At 35.7% G+C, this 22,843-nt stretch overlaps 1 protein-coding gene across 1 annotated transcript in view; it reads right to left on the reverse strand.

Moving 5' to 3' along the window:
* Positions 1-20,147: 20,147 nt before the first annotated feature.
* DACH2 (dachshund family transcription factor 2) overlaps positions 20,148-22,843 on the reverse strand; it is a 638,130-nt gene continuing 635,434 nt past the window's right edge. Inside the window, exon 13 of the mRNA XM_060002017.1 lies at positions 20,148-20,197. Coding sequence (XP_059858000.1) covers positions 20,148-20,197 — 50 coding nt within the window. The remainder of the gene's footprint in view (positions 20,198-22,843) is intronic.

The raw sequence follows: 22,843 nt of genomic DNA on the forward strand, positions 1-22,843 counted from the left end.
AGAAAGCCCAGAGATAAACCCACACACCTATGGTCACCTAATACAAGACAAAGGAAACCAGAATATACAATGGATAAGACAGCCTCTTCAATAAGTGGTGCTGGAAAAACTGGAGAACTGTGTATAAAAGAATGAAGTTAGAACACTCCATAACACCATACACAAAAATAAACTCAAAATGGATTATAGACCTAAGTGTAAGGCCAGACAATATAAAACTCTTAGAGGAAAACATAGGTAGAACACCCTTTGAAATAAATCACAGCAAGATCTTTTTTGACCCATCTCCTAGAGTAATTAAAATAAAAATAAACAAATGGGACTTAATCAAACTCAAAAGCTTTTGCACAGCAAAGGAAACCATAAACAAGACAAAAAGACAACCCTCAGAATGGGAGAAAATATTTTCAAAAGAAACAAAAGACAAAGAATTAATCTCCAAAATATACAAACAGCTCATGCAGCTCAATGTCAAAAAAAAAGCAACCCAATGAAAAAATGGGCAGAATACCTAAATAAACATTTCTCCAAAGAAGACATACAGATGGCCAAGAAACACATGAAAAAACATTAAACATCACTGATTATTAGAGAAATGCAAATCAAAACAATAAGGTATCACCTCGCACTGGTCAGAATGGCCCTCATTACAAAATCTACAAACAATAAATGCTGGAGAGGGTGTGGAGAAAAGGGAACCTTTTAATATAGCCACTATGGAGAACAGTATGGAGGTTCCTTAAAAAACTAAGAATAGAACTACCATGCGACCCAGCAATCCCACTACTGGGTATATAGTTAAAGAAAACCATAATTCAAAAAGACACAGGCACTCCAATGATCATTGCAGCACTATTTACAATATCCAGGATATGGAAACAACCTAAATGTCCATCAACAGAGGAATGGACAAAGAAGATGTAGTACATATATACAATGGAATATTACACAGTCATAAAAAAGAATGAAATTGTGTCATTTGTAGAGACATAGAACTAGAGACTGTCATACAGAGTGAAGTAAGTCAGAAAGAGAAAACAAAATATTGTATATTAACTCATATATATGGAATCTGAAAAAATTGGTATAGATGTCTTATTTACAAAGCAGAAGTAGAGACACAGAGAACAAACATATGTATAACAAGAAGGAAGGGGGGTGGAATGAATTGGGAGATTGGTATTGACATATAAACACTATTGATACTATGTATAAAATCGATAACTAATGAGAACCTACTGTATAGCACAGAGAACTCTACTTAATGCTCTGTGGTGACCTAAACAGGAAGGAAATACAAAAAAGAGGGGATAAATATATGCTTATAGCTGAGTCACTTTGCTGTACAGTAGAAACTAACACAACATTGTAAAGCAGCTATACTCCAATAAATTAAAAAAAAACAATACAAGAACAAAATGAGAACTTAACAAAGAAATAGAAAACAAAGCAAGAGAATCATACAGAAATTTTGGAGCTTAAGAATAACATGATTGAACTGAAAATTTTAATAGAGAGCTCAACAGCAGACTTGACCAAGCAGAAGAAAGATTTAGTGATCTGTAAGGCAGATCCATTGTAGTTTTTCAATCAGAGGAACAAAAAAAGAAAAGAATGGAAAGGAATAAAGAAAGCCTACAGCACTTATGGGAAATCATTTTATATATATATATATATATATATGTAGGCAGCATTGGAGTGCCAGAAGGAGAAGAGAGGGAGAAAGAGATAGAATGCATATTTAAAGAAATAATGGCTGAGAATTTCCCAAAAGTCAGGAAAGATTTGTACATCCAAGTTCATGAAGCTAATAGTTCACTCCAAAATTTCAATCCAAAATAATCTTTTCCAAGACACATTATAAGAAATCTGCTTAAAATCATAATAAAAAGATAATTTTAAAAGCAGCAGTAGAAAAAAAATACTCTCATACAATGGGACCCCCACAAGACTATCAACAGATTTCTCAGCTGAGATTTTACAGGCCAGGAGTGAATGGGATATAAGTCTTGAAAAAAAGAAACCTCCAACCAAGTATACTTTTCTCAGCAAAGTTGTCCTGTAGAAATGACGGTGAGTTAAAATTTTCCCAGACAAAACCTGAGGGAGTTCATCACCACTACTTCTGCTTCACAAGAAATGCTGAAAGAAGTTCTTTAGGCTGAAACAAAAGGTTTCTAATTAGTAACATGAAAACATAAGCAAATATATAAGACACTGGTAAAGGTAAACATATTGTAACATTTAGAAATGAAAGAAGAGATATTACAACTGATCATGCTTTATGATATTATAATGTGTTATTGAATTCAGTTTACTAGTATTTGGGGGAGGGGGATTTTTGCATCTATATTCATCAGGGATATTGGCCTGTAATGTTCTTTTATGTCATGCTCTTATGGCCTTGGTTTGAGAATAATGCTGGCCTCATAAAGTTAGGTTGGAAATGTTTCATCCTTTTTAATATTTTGGAAGAGTTTGTGAAGGATTGGTGTAAATTTTCCTTAATTTTTGGTATAATACACACATGAAGCCAACTAATCCTGGACTTCTCTTTGGTGGGAGGTTTATTATTACTGCTTCAAACTCCTTACTCATTATTGAACATTTCAGATTTCTATTTCTTCATAATTCAATCTTGATAGGTTGTATGTTTCTAGGAAGTTATTCTTTTCTTCTAAGTTATCCATTTTTGGGGCATATAACTGATGATAGTAGTCTTAATGATTCCTGTTTGGTCTTGGGCTGAATCAATGTTTCACAACCTCCTTCATGGGTCCCAAAGCTCCCATAAAGGCACTTTTGTCCATGGATGGCTGCAAAATTTTTGTTATTGTCAGAGGATATGAGTAGGGAACTTACTATGTTGCCATCTTGCTCAAAATTATATTATTTTGCACAACCTGAGGATCTAATAATATGAGCTTAAACTATTATACCTCTGAAGTATGGAATGCAATGTAGTCATTTAAAAATATTCTGTATTGTAGAAAATGATGTGATGTTATGTGAATTAAATAGGTTCCAAAATTAAATGTACAGGGAGACTTCTGATTTCTGGTCTGGCATGTAAAGAGCTTAGAATTTGTCACTATCATCATCACAATAAGCAAAAACGTGAACTGAAAATCAACACCTTTTCTTATATCCATCAGAGAATTGAGGTTGGAGGGTCAACAACTGCTAGGAAAACTGGAGAGACGGATGCTGAGAATCACAGCTTACCAGTAGCAGAAGTCTTCCCCTAGAGCCAGTAGAAGTTGGAACATTAAACTCTAATGGATGAATTGCTAGAGGCTCAGGGAGTACAAGCTTAAGATTTAAAAACTTGGTGTGACTAGTCTTGGTGCAGCCCCCAAAACTTTGGAAGTTTTATCTCTAGGAGCCCCAACAAGTTGATGCAGGGGACACAGGTTCGTGCCCGGGTCCGGGAAGATCCCACATGCTGTGGAGCGGCTGGGCTCGTGAGCCATGGCTGCTGAGCCTACGTGTCTGGAGCCTGTGCTCCACAACGGGAGAGGCCACAACAATGAGAGGCCTGCCTACCGCAAAAAATAAAAATAAAAATAAAATAATTATGATAAATATGCTAAGAACTCTAATAGAAAATGGACAATGTGGGAGAACACATGGGTAATGTAAGAAGACAGATGCAAATAATAAGAAAAAAAATGATATGTTATAAATCAAAAACACTGTAAAAAGAAGTGAAGAATGTTTTCAATGGGCTCATCAGTGGTGTAGACATGGCCAAGGAAAGAATCAGTGAGCTTGAAGATGTGCCCATAGAAACTTCCAAAACTGAAATGAAAAGAAATGATCTAACAGATATAAAATAGCCATTTATTTCAAAATAATAATAGCAACCATGTATTTGGTGATTATAATTTATGGATAAAAAAATGAATAACAAAAATATTATAATAGATGGGAGGGAGGAATTGGGAATAATCTGTTACAAGGTACTTACACTACCTATGAAGAGGTATAGTGTTATTTGAAAGTTGACCTAGATTAGTTGTAAGTGTATAAAGCAAACTCTAGGGCATCCACTTAGAAGTTATTAAAATAAGCTTATTTGAAGTGCTAAGTAAGAAGATAAAAATGAAATCATCGAAAATGCTCAATTAGGGCTTACCTGGTAGCGCAGTTGTTGAGAGTCCGCCTGCCGATGCAGGGGACACGGGTTTGTGCCCCAGTCTGGGAAGATCCCACATGCCGTGGAGTGGCTAGGCCCGTGGGCCCTGGCTGCTGAGCCTGTGCATCCGGAGCCTGTGCTCCACAACGGGAGAGGCCACAACAGTGAGAGGCCCGCGTACCGCAAAAAAAAAAAAAAAAAAAAAAAAGTTCAATTAAAGCAAAAGAAACCGGAACACAAAATGAGTGTCAAATAACAAGGGAAATGGATTGAACACATTTAAAAATGTAGTAGATTAAACCAACTATATTAATAATTACTTTAAATGTGAATGGTCTAAATATGCCAATTAAAAGACAAATTGTTAAAGTGAATATCATGACACAACTATATTTTGTATTAAAAAGTATGTACAATATGATTCCAATTATTATCATTATTTTTTTGCTGTATGCGGGCCTCTCACTGTTGTGGCCTTTCGTGTTGCAGAGCACAGGCTCCGGATGCGCAGGCTCAGCGGCCATGGCTCACAGGCCCAGCCGCTCCGTGGCATGTGGGATCCTCCTGGACCGGGGCACGAACCTGTGTCCCCTGCATCGGCAGATGGACTCTCAACCACTGCGCCACCAGGGAAGCCCTGATTCCAATTTTTTAAAAGCTTTACATACCTTTCCCTACTTTATCTTGATAATAAATGGAAGCAAGATGAAAAGATCAAAAGTTATTGGTGATTGTATATCAGTGGTAAAATTCTAGGCTAAAATTTTTAATTTTCCTTTTACATGTTTTGGAAATTACTTATAATGAGATATTATTTCCCTAATGAGAAAAAATAAATTTTATGAAAGTAACAATGCAATTGGGAATGTTTGTGCATTTTATAAATTTGTGTCTAACTTTTATGGACAAAGTTACCTATGAATGTCAGGACTCAAGTCGAATAATAAAACATGGCTGGCCCTAGTTCTAGATTTTCTTAGCAGAAAGCTTATTAATACCTAGTTTAAGTTTTAAAAATAAACATGTAGCTTTGTGTCCACCTAGAGAGGTGGGATAGGGAAGGTGGGAGGAAGATGCAAGAGGGAGGAGATATGGGGATGTATGTATATGTATAGCTGATTCACTTCGTTTTACAGCAGAAACTAACACACCATTGTAAAGCAATTATACTCCAATAAAGATGTTAAAATAAATAAATACCTATAATAACATTCCATAATCATTGTAGCACCGTTAGGAAATGAGAAAAAGAAAAAATTAACTCTATATATAATACCCTTTCCAACCTTAGAGTGTAGCACTTACAGATTTACAGATGTCTGTCTGTGTGTATGTGCATGTGTGTGTGTTTCTGTGTGACTATGACACCCATAGATTCTATTTTCTCTTGATACAAAAAATCTACTGTGAGCAATATTGCATATTTATTTTCATATAGTTATGGCAAGGATTTAATAGAAAAATTATGAAAGAGAATTACCAAGTCAGAGTGTATGCACATTTATAAAGCTTTAAAAACATATTGATAAATTATCCTCCAAAATGTTAACAATAAACATGATCTACTACAATGTTTGAATGATTTTTTTCACACATCTTCATTAACCCTAGAGATAATTATTATTTCATTTTGTTAATATTATATGTAAAAGAGGATTTCTCATTTCAATTTGCATTTTATTATAAGTGATGTTGGGCATGTTTCACATTTGAATATTCTAATAATTTGATGAATCTGTCCATTTTTTATTTAACTTTTCTTATTTATCATCAATAACTTTATATATTAAAGTTATAAACCCCTTCTCAGTATGTTTTGCAAATATATTACCTGTTATTTTTCTTTAACTTTTGTTTTATATTATGTTTAATATACAAGTATAGTTTATTGCCAAGAGTCAAATCCATAAGTCTTCTCCTTTATGGTTTCTGCCTCAAGAGTTATGCTTAGAGAGCCCTGCTTCACAACACAATATAGATATTAATCTGTATTAGTTTAATTACTTTTATGGTTTCTTTAAAAAATGAGACTTTTAAAGTTAGCAGTCATTACACTTGCAAATTTTATGTAGGCACATTTAAATACATCTCATAATGAAGCAAATGACTATGATTCTTAAAGAGAATGTTGACTAGTATAATTTTTTAAATATTCTACAACTACAAGCATAATATTCTGCATAGATACAGATATACATGTATATCTGTATATATGTAGGCAAATCAACTTTTTTTTTCCTCTCCTTTATAAGCATCTATATTGTCAGTATAAGGATATGTGCACATACATGTTAATGACATGTTGATGCTTTAGCTGTAATTTTTCACTTGTCATCATGGTTATATCCTAAAACATTCTACCGTGACTGTTTTTCAAAACATTGCTGGATTTACACATTCGGCATGGCATCAATCCACTTACATACATTTGAGGACTGTTAATTTAAAATCATAGTAACACTTTTATATGTATTGTTATATTCCATACAGTCAAAATAGACCATGTAATTGGAAAGTGTACTCTTGTTAGCTGCCGTACATCTTCTATACCAATTGTCAACTAAAATTTCCTGTAGTAACTATTTTAGATAAATTGTAGATCCAATAAGCCTGTCCTGATGATGCTGCTGATGATGACTTTTAGCAATTTAGTTAGAGAAAACTAATATTAAATAGATGCTTGTGGCTTTTAATCTGTACATAACTGGAGCATTTTAATTTTCAAACTGGGATCACTTAGTACTGGATAAAAGTAATATGCTTTGTCTTCAGCTTTTCACTGGAGATTGTTATCCTGCAAAGAAACTGCTCTTTTTTAGAAAAATAAATCTAAATTCATTCAACAGCAATCCATTGCTGCAACTTGTCATTAGGTATTGTGAGACAGGCCATGTTACAAATGAATATTTTAAACATTAAATTGCATAATAAGTAATTCTGTGAAGATGGCTATTGGAGTTATGCTTTTATGGCATGAAAGTTGCTGCAGTGCCTTAGGGTCTCTACAGATGATCTCTCTGGACTACAGTCACAGATATACAGTTTACTCTTTTCTGTATTAGTCCCTGGGGCCTCCCTCAGATATAGGGTACATTCACCATGAAAGAAAATCCCACTGAAAAACAAATACTATTATGGAGCTCTTTGACATCCTTGAAATGGAAATATTATTCCTCATGTAGGGATGTTTTCTGGCAGCCTGATTCACATGGGAGTTACACAAAGGTAACATTTGTGTTCTTATTAATTAATTTGAATGTCATATTTAGGAACCAGTGGTTGCTCACTGATAATCCTAATTTGCTCATATTGAATGTGTGAAAAACTCAGCAAAACAAAATATTAGTTACAAACCATTTAATTAGGTAAGGCTGAGAAATTTGTGCTTTATATCCTGGCCTGTCAATCTTTATCAGTAGCAAGCTAATAAGACCTTTATAGACTTCTCCTATAAATCCTAATAATTCTCTAAATGTCATTTGCCAGTAGTTTGATGTTTAAAATTCTTCTTGGAAGGGTAAATTAGAAGTCAATGACATACCACCCAGCTAATATCAGTGTAGTTTAGAGAAATGTAAAGCAAGGTTTGAGGGAAAATACTAAAATTAAAGTTGTGGGAAGTTAAAGAAAATGCAGGCAGTTGGCTCTTGAAGTTCTTTATGAAATGCCTACCATTAAACTTTATTTTTAATCCTTAGGTTATACCAGTGAAAATTCACTGGGAGTTTAGTCATAAGAGAAAACAGTACTTCTCCTTCAATCAGCACTGTGAGAATTGATAAACTTATACCCAGAGGCTTCATGCTAACAGTTCACGGAAGGTTAATGATACAGATGGGCCTGAACTGACATTCTAGGTGTGTTGAAAAGTTTGCTGCACTGTGACAGAACATCAGATGTCATTCCATCAACATTTTCTTTTACTATTTGAGCATAACAGGAACATTGACAACTTGGAATTCAGAAAAGATGGTTTATAATCTCTATTTATTTTACTGTGGAATTCTAAGAGCTAGTCTTAACAAGAAAAGATAAACAAAGCCTTCCATTGGGCATCTTGTGCTATGGTATTAAAAGAAATGTTAAAAATGAAAAAAAAAATCTTGGCCTAAGTCAGAAATCTTTTAAAAACTCCAGCATCCCCTAAGACAGGAATGACTGGTAACATTTGATAATCTCCTCTCCTCAATATTTTCCTTTAAATATAACTCCATTTCCTTGGAGTATGAAGGAAAATTTCTTCCTTTCAATCCCTCCATTTACATCCTTTGTTTCTTAATTTTGGCTGCAACTGAGAACTGTGACTTTAGGAGGTAAATGAATAACTATTTTTCTGAGTTCTAGAAAAATCTGTTTTGAGCAGAAGGATCCACAATTGGAGTTTATTGTGGATTTTTAGCACTCAATAACAGCTTCAACTGGAAAGCACATCATGGTGGTTAAAACATTCAATCATGGGCTTCCCTGGTGGAGCAGTGGTTGAGAGTCTGCTTGCTAACTCAGGGGACATGGGTTCGAGCCCTGGTCTGGGAGGATCCCACATGCTGCAGAGCAACTAGGTCTGTGAGCCACAGCTACTGAGCCTGCGTGTCTGGAGCCTGTGCTCCGCAACAGGAGAGGCCGCGATAGTGAGAGGCCCATGCACTGTGATGAAGAGTGGCCCCCACTTGCTACAACTGGAGAAAGCCCTTGCACAGAAATGAAGACCCAACGCAGCCCAAAAATAAAATAAATAAATAAAACATTCAATCATTTCTTCACAGGTAATACAACACACATTAAAAGAATGAGTACTGTGTGCCAGGTGCTGTGCTAATTGCTCAATAAAAGCATTATCTCATTCATTCAGCATACTTTTATTGAGTGTTCTGAGAGCTGTTGTAGATATTGGGATAATTATAGAGTACAGATGATCTCTAGTCTAGTGAGGAGATGAATACAATACAAATAATCAGTATACTGTCACCCGCTAGTAACGGCATTAAAAGCTACCATTATGTTAAGTGTTAGGCACTGTTCAAATTATTTAAATAATTTTAAGCCTCATACCAATCCTGTGAAGTGCATACTGTTACCTACATTTCAGACAAATTAAAACTCAGAATAATTAAATATTTTGTCTAATGTCACAGAGATAGCTTCAGGTCTCAAACTTATTTGTCTGGTTCCAAAGCCTGTGTACATTAACAGGGAAAAGTGTAAAGGGTTATGAAGTCAATAAAAAATGGGTTTTGTGAAGAATTTACAGAGAGGAAAATAATTGTGCTAAGTTTCAAAGGTTGAGGTAGGAGCTCACCAGATGGAGAAGAGATACTGGCAAGGCTAAATTTTGTATTGAAAATTGACAACACACATAATAAAGTTGAATGTAAAAATGCATGCTAATAATTGTATTTTTCATAGAGTGATATTAAATAGCAACTAAAAAACACCATGTCAGGATTAGAGAGAGGCTGTGGTAGAAAGGAAAACCCTTTATATGTACATTTAATGGCACTTCTTCCCTGCTTTTTGAACAAGGTCATACATTTTCATTTTTCATTGGACCTCACAAATTATGTAGCTGGCCTTAGGTGCTAATCATTTTAGGCAGAAAGAACATGAGATACAAGGAAATGGAGGCATTAAATCTTTCATCTTGCTTAGGTTGTGGGTGCATGTTTGGTATGTGAGGGAATGTAGTAGGAATTAGGGTGGAAAAAGTAAGACTGCCTTGTATGTCATCCCCAATTAAGGAGAAGGCATTGAAAGCTTATGACTAATAATAACATGACCCAAATAAAATCCTGGAAAGATCTCTCTAGTAGGTGGGTTTATGATGAAATGAGTGAGAAAGACTAGAATCTGAAAGACCAGATAGGCTCTGAAATTCTCTGGGTAGGAGAAAATAGGGGTTTGAACTAATACAGTGGCAATTTGGAAGAAAATTATTTTGAAAGATATTTCTAAGACAGAACTGACCGGATTTGCTGGTTGATTCAATGTTGGTAATAAAGAAAAGGAAGGATTCAAGAATGTCTCTGAGGTTTCTAACTTGAGAGATGCAGGGATGGTTACACCTTAACTAAGAAAAGGATTATACCAAAAGGAGCATGTGTGTGTAATGTGCAAATGGAGAAGTACAGCAGACACTTGGAAATATGAGTCCAGAAATGTTTGTGTTCCAGTAAGACTATATGTTGTGACTTTGGCAAAAATTTTGAATTATCTGTCTCTGATTTCTGGCCATTCATCTTCTTCACAAGTAGTTTCTAATTCCAAAATAAGAGAATCAGCCTGAGAAGCTAAAACCATAGCATGTATTCCTTTAGGATATGATCTAAAGTTTTATTCTTACTAACATTAAATCAGCTTCAGTATACATCCCTGAGTCCCATGTCATTCATGCCATACTTAGAGAAAAGTTCTGAAAAGCATCAGGGATGTATAATGACGGGATATATGGAAATAAAGGAACTAATATTTCCTTAGAAACATATTGAATAGTTAACATTAAATGAAATGATTTATGAAAAGACAACTTGTCAAATGCCTACACAAATATCTGTTATGGTTTTAGTCATGTAAGATAAAACTTGTCACCCTCACCATTGAGGATAGAGAGTAAAACATATTTTCTCTTCTCACAGTTGCAAATATCATAAGAAATAAGGAAGGGTGATTTAATCTGGGAAGATGTTTGAGCCTTGAAGCACTGGAAGCTTTTAGGAGCTTCAGAAACCCTCAAGCCCTATGGACTATGGAGTGAGTATCTTGTATTTGGGGCTATCTCTAATTTTGGGGAAATAGTGGATCACAGAGAAGGGAAAATCAAGGGATAAATAGAGGTGAGGACACTTTAGGCTTATTTTTTCTTAGCGTATGAAGATACTAAAAAAGGAAGGATTTTAGGGAACAGAGGTAGAGTTTTTCTGGAAATAAATTGTATCTTTTCTCTGATCACCTAGTTAATGGTGCTTGTCCTTCAGGTTGCAAGTCAGATGTCATTTTCTCTGCGAAGTCTTCCTTGACCTCCAGGTCTTAGTTAAATGTTCCCCCTGTGTGCTCCCCCAGAAACATTTATTCCCACCCAATATCACACAAAACAGTTCAATTATTTGTAAGGACTGTGAGGTTCCTGCAGACAGGGTCCATTGCTACCTTATCCATCACCACATCCCAACATACAGCATAGAGCTCCATAAGTATTTGTATGAAAGACTGAATAGATGCATGGAAGAAATGAGTGAATATATGGTCTATTTTGGAGGAAACTGAGTCTTTGCATAAATGGGCATATTAAACATTTAGAGACCCACACCAGGAGATTCTGAATGTGACAGGAGATTTCAACCAGCCAAAAGGTAGGTAGGGGAGAATGGACATTGTTAGAACCAGTCACAGAGACAGTAAAAGTTATAGTTGCCTGCTGGATATAGAAGGAAGAGTCAAGCAAACTGAAATGCTGGCTTCCATGTATGTTAACCCATAAGAAAAAATAATTACGATCCTGAATCATAAAGAAAATATAAATTAGGCCTTAGAACATGTGGAAGTGAGACATATATGGTATATATGTGATTGCTTTTTCCTCTATTAGTCCTCCCGCCAATATTTTAATGTTTAAAATAATGATTTTAGTAAATCAAAACAGTAGAGTTTGGCATAAAAAGAGCCACATATATCAATGGAACAGAATAGAGAGCACATAAATAAATACACACTTATATGGTCAATTAATATATAACAAAGGTGATAGGAATATACAATGAGGAAAGGATAGGTTTTTTAATAAAGGGTGTTGGGAAAATTAGACAACCACATACAAAGAATGAAACTGGACCACTGTCTTACACCATACACAAGACTCAACTCAAAATGGATTAAAGACTTGACTGTAAGACTTTAAACCATAAGATTCCTAGAAGAAAACATATGATGAAAGCTCCTTGACGTTTGTCTTGGTAATGATTTTTTGGATTTGACACCAACAGCAAAAATAAAAAAGGTGAGACTACATCAAGCTAAAAAGCTTCTTTATAGCAAAGGAAACCATCAAAAAATGAAAAGCAACTTATGGAAAGGGAGAAAATATTTGCAAATCACATATCTGATAAGGGATTAATATCCAAAATACATAAAGAACTCATATAACTCAGCAAAAAAACAACAAAAAAACAAACTATTTGATTAAAAAATGGTCAGAGGAACTGAATAGACAGTTTTCCAAAGAAGATATCCTCATGGCTAACAGGTACATGAAAAGATGCTCAGCATCACTAATCATCAGAGAAATGCAAAACAAAACCACAATGAGATATCTACCTCATACCTGTTAGGACATCTATTATCAAAAAGATAAGAAATAGTACAGTGGAGAAAGGACAGCCTCTTCAAGAAGTGGCGCTGGGAAAACTGGACAGGTACATGTAAAAGTATTAGATTAGATCACTCCCTAGCACCATACACAAAAATGAGCTCAAAATGGATTAAAGACCTAAATGTAAGGCCAGAAACTATCAAACTCTTAGAGGAAAACATAGGCAGAACACTCTATGACATAAATCACAGCAAGATCCTTTCTGACCCACCTCGTAGAGAAATGGAAATAAAAAGAAAAATAAACAAATGGGACCTAATGAAACTTCAAAGCTTTTGCACAGCAAAGGAAACCATAAACAAGACCAAAAGGCAACCCTCAGAATGGGAGAAAATATTTGCAAATGAAGCAACTGGCAAAGGATTAATTTCCAAAATTTACAAGCAGCTCATGCAGCTCAATAACAAAAAAACAAACAACCCAATCCAAAAATGGGCAGAAGATCTAAATAGACATTTCTCCAAAGAAGATATACAGACTGCCAACAAACACATGAAAGAATGCTCAACATCATTAATCATTAGAGAAATGCAAATCAAAACTACAATGAGATATCATCTCACACCGGTCAGAATGGCCATCATCAAAAAATCTAGAAACAATAAATGCTGGAGAGGGTGTGGAGAAAAGGGAACACTCTTGCACTGCTGGTGGGAATGTGAATTGGTTCAGCCACTATGGAGAACAGTATGGAGGTTCCTTAAAAAACTACAAATAGAACTACCATATGACCCAGCAATCCCACTACTGGGCATATACCCTAAGAAAACCAAAATTCAAAAAGAGTCATGTACCAAAATGTTCATTGCAGCTCTATTTACAATAGCCCGGAGATGGAAACAACCTAAGTGCCCATCATCGGATGAATGGATAAAGAAGATGTGGCACATATATACAATGGAATATTACTCAGCCATAAAAAGAAACGAAATTGAGCTATTTGTAATGAGGTGGATAGACCTAGAGTCTGTCATACAGAGTGAAGTAAGTCAGAAAGAGAAAGACAAATACCGTATGCTAACACATATATATGGAATTTAAGAAAAAACAATGTCATGAAGAACCTAGGGGTAAGATAGGAATAAAGACACAGACCTACTGGAGAACGGACTTGAGGATATGTGGAGGAGGAAGGGTGAGCTGTGACAGGGCGAGAGAGAGGCATGGACATATATACACTACAAATGTAAGGTAGATAGCTAGTGGGAAGCAGCCGCATGGCACAGGGATATCGGCTCAGTGCTTTGTGACTGCCTGGAGGGGTGGGATAGGGAGTGTGGGAGGGAGGGAGACGCAAGAGGGAAGAGATATGGGAACATAAGTATATGTATAACTGATTCACTTTGTTATAAAGCAGAAACTAACACACCATTGTAAAGCAATTATACCCCAATAAAGATGTTAAAAAGAAAAGATAAGAAATAAGTGTTGGAGACAATATGATAAAAAGGGAACTCCTGTGCATTTTTGGTGGGAATGTATAATGGTGCAGCCACTATGGAAACCAGTATGAAGTTTCCTCAAAAAATTAAAATTAGAACTACCATATGATTCAGCAATTCCACATCTGGGTATTTATCTGAGGGAAACAAAAGCACCATTTTCAAAACATACCTGTACCTCCATGTTCATTGCAGTATTATTTACAATAGACAAGACATGGAAACAACCTAAGTCTTCATCAACGAATTAATGGAAAAAGAAAATGTGATATATGTATATAATTCAGCCATAGAAAAGAAGGAAATCTTGCCTTCTGGATGGACAACTTGGATGGACCTTGACAGCATTATGTTAAGTGATAAAAGTCAAACAGAGAAATACAAATACTGTATTATCTCACTTATACGTGGAATCTGGAAAACTTGAACTGGTAGATACAGAGAATATATTGGTGGTTGACAGAGGTGGGGGATGGCAGGTAGATGAAATGTGGGTAGGATATCAAAATATCAAAACTTCCAGATATAAGATGAATAATTCCTGGGGATGCAATGTACAACATAGTGACTATAAAAAGTAATAATTTTAGCTGTTGGGAAAATTTATTTATGGACCACAGCTTGTTCCCTGTCAAAGTCTAATTGTGTGATATTACTGTTAGGCAACCCTTGATTTCCACCTAGAATGTGTTCAATAGTTTCATTGGTGACTGGGTTGTTCCTAATGAAAAATACATTTTCCCTATCAATCTTGTCATTTACAATGTTTACCTTCTAAAACCAACAAAAAATACAATTAAACCAATTGGATAGCTGATCTGTAGATAGAACAATAAGTCATTTAAAACTCCCAGTTACCTATCAAATCTAGCAGTCTTGTCCATGGGAAAAAATCAGCCTTATGTTGAGTTCTGTATTAGACCTAAAGTATATAGAAACCAGTGTATCTTTAGCAGCAGGGTATGGAATTATTTATTACCCATTTCAGGTTACTGAGTGATGGAAGCAAGGAGTTTCATGGTCTGTGAATGTTTTAGAGGCCCTGACTTTGGGGTTAGCCTGGACACAGAAGTACAGGTGGTAGGGGATGGGCAAGGGTTCATTGGGAGCTTGTCTTCTCAGGTGGTACAACAGTCTACATCTACAAGTAGCAAAAAGAGTGAAACCTTCGATGGTAGGAAAGGAGATGAAGGAAAGCTGGAGCTGTTTTCATGCACTGTTATGCTACTTAGAATTCAAGGGTTGTTTGTATTAGTAAAGGTGAAAGAATTAGGTTAATTGAGTCTTCAGCTGAAATGTCTTATTTCAAATAAAACTCAGTTTATAGCTTATGATTTTTTGATGTTTGTAGAACCTTAAATCCAAATATTAAATCTTACCAAGAACATATTCTTCATATTGACTGACCCACAGGATACCTGATATTTTCACAGTTAACTAAGATTTTAAACATCTATGGAAATTAATAGTGAGTGTGTCATCCTTAATTACAACAAATACTGCTTACAAATTAAAAATATGTAGAGGAAAATATGAAAGCATTATTTTATGGCTTGTAACTGTTTCTCTTCCTGTACCATTAATTCAATCCATCCATTTAATCCATTTTACACTACTCTCAGATTAATCTCTCAAATGGGTTCCTACTATGTGCTTATTGCTACCTATTCAAGGTGCTCTGTAATTTAGTCCCATCTTAACTACCAAACCTTATCTCCCACTATGTTTGGACAAGATTCTGTGCTTCCTTTTAGTGGATTCCTCACTGTTTCATGAATAGTACATACTGCTCCAATTTTTTTCTTTTTTTTTTTTGATAAGGATATATTTATTTTAAACCATTGCATAAGATTCAGCTTAAGAATCATAAATGCCCCTTGCATTGTACATGACTGGTTTTAAATTTTTTTATTTTATTTATTTTTTTATACAGCAGGTTCTTATTAGTTATCCATTTTATACATATTAGTGTACATATGTCAATCCACTACAGTTTCTTACTCTCTGGCTTAGCAGGTGCTGATCTCTTATCTTCACCCACCCCCAGTCCTACTTGTTCTTTAATGCTCTATTCAAGTTTCATAATGACTGCCCATTATCCTTGCATATAACATGTTCTTTCTCCTTTAGCCTTTGTACCATGCATATTGACATTTAATTATTTAGCATTTATAGTGATTTCTAATTATTTATAATGTAAACCCTTTAACTCAATTGGAAGTTGCTTTAACTCTATTGGAGTTTTTTGTTACATAAAAATTATATTTTCAATGTTTGGCATTGAATGGCACTTAAATACTTTCTTTTAATTTTCATTCTCCCCTTTGACTTATTAAGATAGATTTTTTTTGGTGTGTTCATGTTGCTTTGGAATTTCAAAGATCTTCATTCACATTCTGCTAATCTCAGATGCCATGGCAATCCAAGAGTCAAGCGCTAATGTATTTTTTTATTTTTTATTTTTATTTATTTATTTATTTATTTATTGTTTGCAGTACGTGGGCCTCTCACTGTTGTGGCCCCTCCCATTGCGGAGCACAGGCTCCGGACGCGCAGGCTCCAGACGCGCAGGCTCAGCGGCCGTGGCTCACGGGCCTAGCCGCTCCGGCATGTGGGATCTTCCCAGACCGGGGCACGAACCCGTGTGCCCTGCATCAGCAGGCGGACTCTCAACTACTGCGCAACCAGGGGAGCCCCCACTATTTTTAAGCATACATTTTACCCAAAGTGTTTTAACTCGTTTTATTAAAAAAAATCATCCAAAGGTAAAGAAATATTTTCTCCATCATAATATAAAGAATTATCATGACACAGCCTGAAAAGTTCATTAGTTCAGTTCAAGTTCATCTGTGCTTATTGTAGTGCATACTGGTCACCATGGCTCTCTGATTAAAGTAAGTGAGAGAAGTTGTCGATAGATTTATTTTAAAGATTTTAATAAATATGCCTGATATACCAGACAGTCTTACCATTGCTAAATCAGTACATTTGCCTTTCTGGAATTTCTGCCTCCTGTACTTCTAATGTATCAGGGCTTAAAACAGGGTCCCAGGTCTGTATTCCCAATTCTATTATTATTTAGTTTAAAACTAGAAACTTTAGAGAAGTATTGCAATATACTTAGATAAAGTATAAAAAGGGGAAATCTTACATGGCTAGTGGAGGCCGAGAAAGGGGACTTTTTATTTAAACCTTTAAAGAGTTGAGATTCAGAATTATCATCAACATTTAGGCATTTTATATTTGAAATGACTACCACCCTACCCAATGATAATCAACTATCTTTATACTTGACTTTCTTTTTGTATCTAATAATTTAGCTGCTCATATACTTCAAGGGAGAATTGAATCAGGTGAAATTTTTTAAATGCCCAAATTCGATTTCAATAATTCACTGACAAAGAAAAGAAGACATGTTTTGTGTGTATGTACCGTGTGTGTGCACACATGCACACACATGAATGCAAAGAGGAATGAAACTGTGCTTATTCATTTTCTAATACCTATAATATCTGATGGACTTCTATCATTTTAAATAAGGAGTGACTAGCTATGTGTGTAATTGGGGGTGGCTTTCCTTCATCAAGTTCAAGTTGAAGTGGCAAAATTTTGGTTCAATATCAGTTTTGACCTTTCTAATACTGACAGCTGGCTAACAAATAGGAGCTCTGTGGCATTATAATTGTTCAAATAATTGTAATTGTGTGCCTACCCTTGAGATGTCAGGCAATTGATGGCTTTTGAAGACGCTTCCACTAATTTCCTAATCTAACATTCTATTATAAGTTATTCTTTCTTTTTTTTCTTTCTTTTTTTTTGGCCATGCCCCGCAGCATGTGGGATCTTAGTTCCCCAACCACGGATCAAACCCTCATCCCCTGTGTTGGAAGCGTGGAGTCTTAACCACTGGACTGCCAGGGAAGTCCCTGTAAGTTATTTTTGCAATGCTATTCACAGAGACACTTTTTCCTGAGTAAGAAGGCACAATGTTGGTGTTTGTTGGTGGAGGGGGCCTTCACGACCAAATCCCTTGGGGTTAATTTATACATGTATTAGTTATCTGGGAAGAGTGACAACAGTTGGATCCCCCAAAAGGTTAGGTGCTTCTCTTATCCTAGGATTGTATTTATATATGAAGGTACTGTGAGTAGGTGTGGAGGTGAGAGCAGTTGTGTTCTCCCACCATTACTCCACAAACAGTGAACTTGAGATCAGAGTCCCTTAAGTTTGTATGAGACTGATCCAGCTCCTCTAGCCATAGTCTCAGGATGAATGTAATCTGTATGTTTTCCAAAGAAAGTGCAAGGGCAATGATGTAAAAGTGATCCTCCCAACCCTAGAAGACAGTCTATACCTGAGAAAGAATTGACATAGAGTGAAACCACTGCCCTGCAATGAAGGAATTCCTATCCTATACCCAGCTTCTTTTCTTAAGGTTCTTATGTTGTTGGAGGAGGAAGGAAGAAGTGAGGAGGAGACTGTGGAAGGGTGGTCAAGGGTTTGCTTTGAAATGGCAAGCAATCCTATCCCAGGAAACATGGTGGTGCAGGATAGGTTTCACTCCAGGTAATTATCTGGCTCTTTCTTTCCAGATGGGCTAATTAACTGGGCTCCAAATAACCAGGAGATTCCTATAGTTGCACCACTTCTCAGCAAGTCCCAGTTATCTATGCAACCCAGAATCAAATCACTCCCATCAATGTTAAGCCAGTGTGGATAAGTTATAGCAGATGTGGCTAAACCACAGATAGTATTGGGCCCCTGGACCCCTGAGAGTTGGGCAGCTAATGGCACAGACCTCCTCTGGTCATTGCATTAAGCTTTAGATAATGCAACCCTGAATATCATATGATTAACTATTTGGTACCCTGCTTATTGTGCTATGGTGGGGACAGGGTACACTACCAGAGCACACCTGTTTAACCAACAAAAATCCTTAGGAATCTTTCTCCTCTAGAGCAGAGGAAGAGCTTTAGCCTTTTCAGGACTCTTAAAAGTTCCATAAACAAGGATGATGATGAGCTGATGGTGAGAGGAAATATTTGTGGAAGAAAGCAGTTTCCAAACAGAAGGCCTACAGTCTTTGGCCAGCTAGAAGCATTTTGGAATACAACACACCTTTTATAAGAAAGGGTGAGGAGTGGAAGTGGCACTGCACAGGAAAAACTGTGGGTTCCTTGGTGAACCAGAATTTGGGTGACCTCCAGGATATTAGTAGAAATGAACCAAGGAGAAGGTGGAGACAGATTAGATAAACTGTAGGGCAGGACTATGGTTTTGGCTTATCATTAGGCTATTTTTTTCCACTTGCTTTCATTTTTCATTAGCCTATAATGACTATTTGGAGGTAGAGGGAGACCTGGATTTTCTTTGGGCCCAAGTAGATACATGCCCTTCATATTTTCATTCACCACTGAAAACGGGAGAAACTCTTTTGAAATAATAGATATTCCGAAAATATTTTCCAGCTGTATTCACCACATTTTTCCTGCTTCCCAATACAACCCTTCCCCCTGGAAGCAGTTTACTAAGCACACACAGCCAGAAAAAGGCAATGTCGTGTGCGATTCAATAAGAACAATTGGAGACAATTGTTTCAACAGGTGAAATGGAATAAGATGCATGTTCATATTTGTTTAGAAATAATCAAACCAGAGGAAGCTTTGCAAACATGTTCTTAGTTCCTATATTTTGATTTGTGCTCTGACTCTACTTCAATAATTACAGTTGGCAATTTGGAAATAAACACTCAGTTCAATTGACAAAGTCAAAATGTTTTTATTTTGCTGAAGTTTAGCAAGTACAGTTTTAACAAAGAAGGTGTACTTTAACTTAATATATGGTAGAACAGAGAAACCATACATATGTTTCTAGTCTCTAACACACTACCACATTTTTTCCCTTAAAAGACAAAAAGCCAAGCTGAAGTGAGCATAGAAAAGCATCAAATATGGTCAAGTTACTTTAGTCATTAGGATTTAGCTCATATTCTTAAATTGGTCAATCAATTGCAAAAACAGAGTTTACGTCATTGCTTTTAAAATGTACACACGTTCTTTCTTTAAAAAAATGTAATATAGATTGAATAACTGCTTCGGTAAACAAAGCTTTGCTGATAAACACAATTGAATTAACTCCATGTTGAATAGTTTCAGAGATAAACTGGAATCACAAGCATCTTCATTTATGTAAAGCCAGCGAAGACCTTTCAGGACGAATAAAACTGTTGTGCCATTGCTAAATAGTAATAGTTACCTCCTTTAAAAAAAAGAAAACAAGTTAGTTTTTCTGAGGAATAATTCTAATATGTACTTTAAAATACTAAACATCTATCTTCACGAACTTAAATGATCTGATGTTACAGGCTTGATTTAATATTGGTAAAATTTAAAATTTCTTAACACTTCTATATGTTAATGTGTCAGTTTTCAAAGATCCTTCAAGTTGCATGCTACAGCTTCTTTTTTTCTTTCCACTGCACTGAAGACATCAAAGACTGAGAAGACTCTTCATAAGCTATGATGACTATTGTTATCTACATTACTTTTCCTTTTGTACAGAATGTTATGTTTGAGATCCATATGGTTTACCAAAACAAGGAAAAAGGAATGTCTGGTTATGATCTAAGGTGATGACAGCTTTGATGAAACATTTCGTTTCCTCTCCCCAGGTTAACTGTCCATGTATACTGCATGAAGGGAGACAAGTTCTGAATATCATTTTAAACACAGTGTTTAGTGAAACTGGTATCTATTTAAATATGGGTAATCAAAAGAATCCATACCATTCTAGAGTTAGAAAATATTTGATGGTGTGGGTAAAAGTTATAGTTGGAAACAATTTCCAAAAACAATTCTACCTCTTTTTGTCCAACTTTCCTCTTTTCCATAGCCATGGCTTATAGCCCCAGTCTCTATCCAGCTACCTCATAAAAATTGGCTTTTGGTGACAAAAGCGGAACAAGGAAAGAAAGTGTGGATGATCAGTACAAATCCATCACCCAGGCTTAAAAAACACTTAAAGTCTATGTTTGTATCATCTTCACATATAAAGGAAAATACATTATCATTGTTGGACTGATATACCTCATCTAAAATATTAATTCAGTCTAGTCAAAGCTTAGCACTGTCAGGAGGAAGACATACCCCTTTAATGTATAAAATCTTTAAAATATTTTTTTTTCTGTGTCAGAGGTATTGCGAGTCAGTGGAATTTTCTGGATAATACCTCAGAACCAAAAATAAAGATGTGGTAAGGTAATAGAAGAATAAAAGAATGTGGTTCTATGTTAGACCACCTGGACGTTCAGACTTCATTAGAGGGCAACCAGGCATTTTGCCTAAGAGCCCATGGAATTCACCTGAACTTTTCCAGGGAAGAAGAAAACAAAGTTTGAATTTGGGGAAACTGTGTAGTAGTCTGTCACCCCAGAGAATTGCTCAGACTCCTTTGCGGTGTCTGAGATTTTTATTCTGATAAAATTCACCAGATAGTTGCTTGTTTTCCAGTCTACCTCGTCCTCTGTATACACAGCCTAAATGTCAAAAGAAAGCTCTTCAACATCAAATAGCAGACACTCATTTTACCAGAATTGAAATTTATACAATATAGTTAAAACTTAAATCATGCAATACAAATTGAGAACATTACAAATTTGAAAACAATGGTAAAAGTAACATCCTGTAAAAAAAAAAGGTACATAAACACAGTAACAAATGGCAAAAAGCAATCACCATCTTCCTTTAGAAAAATGCAGTTTCTGAAAAATCGCCCTCTTTTGTTATGTTTAATTTTTGTCTTTGTTAAAAAAGACAAACATTTGCCCACACCCTTCATTAAATGTGCCAGTTTATAAGGCCTATCAGGAAGTGTTTCCACAGCAGTTCAAAAATCCAAAGAAAAACTAGGCCAGCAGAAGACAGTATTAATATGAATCAGTTTTTCTACTTAGAATACAATAAGTTGAGATTTCAAAGTAGTTAAACTTTTTTCTCCAAATTTAGAGGATAGTAGCAAAATAGATTCTTGTGTAGCATGCTGTACAATGTTGACACAGATTCTGTTACTCTTTTACATATGCGAATACTGTGATCATATGGAAGGAGCCAATATTGACCTGCTAACTGACACTGATCCTTGGAGCAATCTCAAAGTTTGCCACATTTCAATTTCAAAATGCATTTTGCCTATAATATGAGTGATTTATCATTTAGTAGTAGCTGTCAAAGTAAACTCCTAGATAAAACAAAAACATCTGGAACCATAAACAGAGCAGAGCAGTAGCTGAATTTTAATCCAAACCTGGCATGCTCACTTCATTAGGAACAGGAAACAGCTAATTAGTAATTGAATGTTTCATGTTTTTAAAAGGTTTTGTACTTGAGTTCCAAACAGAGATGATCTAATATGCATTGTGGATGTAAACAAGATTAAAGATCAGGAAGAGCAATGAACAAAGCCTCTCCAGAGGAATGTTAGGGAGCTTGGGAACTTACAAGGAGTGACACACACTGACATTTCAGGAGAGCTGGCAGAGTTTATTGCTTTAAGATATATCAGATAAGTAAAAGGGGGATTCAATACACACAAATGTGACCATTTTAAAAATAAAATAGAAGGCCCATACAGTCCCTCGCTTAGCACAGCACTGCCTGACATGGGCATACCCCATGGCACAGGAGTCTGGTGTGTCCTCCTGCATACAGGAGATAAGCCTCTGCTGATAAGTTATCTTTAAAGGGCCACACCTGGTTGTTACAAACTCAAGTAAGTGTGAGACTTGCCTTTTGTGGTATATATCTGAAGCTTAAGAAAAAAAAAAAAACTAAAATCAGGCATCACAAAGAAGGCAGGTATGTAGAAAAAGGCCAGAAGAAAATGCACGAGGATTCCTTATAGTTCAAC

This window comes from Delphinus delphis, chromosome X (assembly GCF_949987515.2).
Source record: "Delphinus delphis chromosome X, mDelDel1.2, whole genome shotgun sequence".
In the NCBI taxonomy this organism is placed as follows: domain Eukaryota; kingdom Metazoa; phylum Chordata; class Mammalia; order Artiodactyla; family Delphinidae; genus Delphinus; species Delphinus delphis.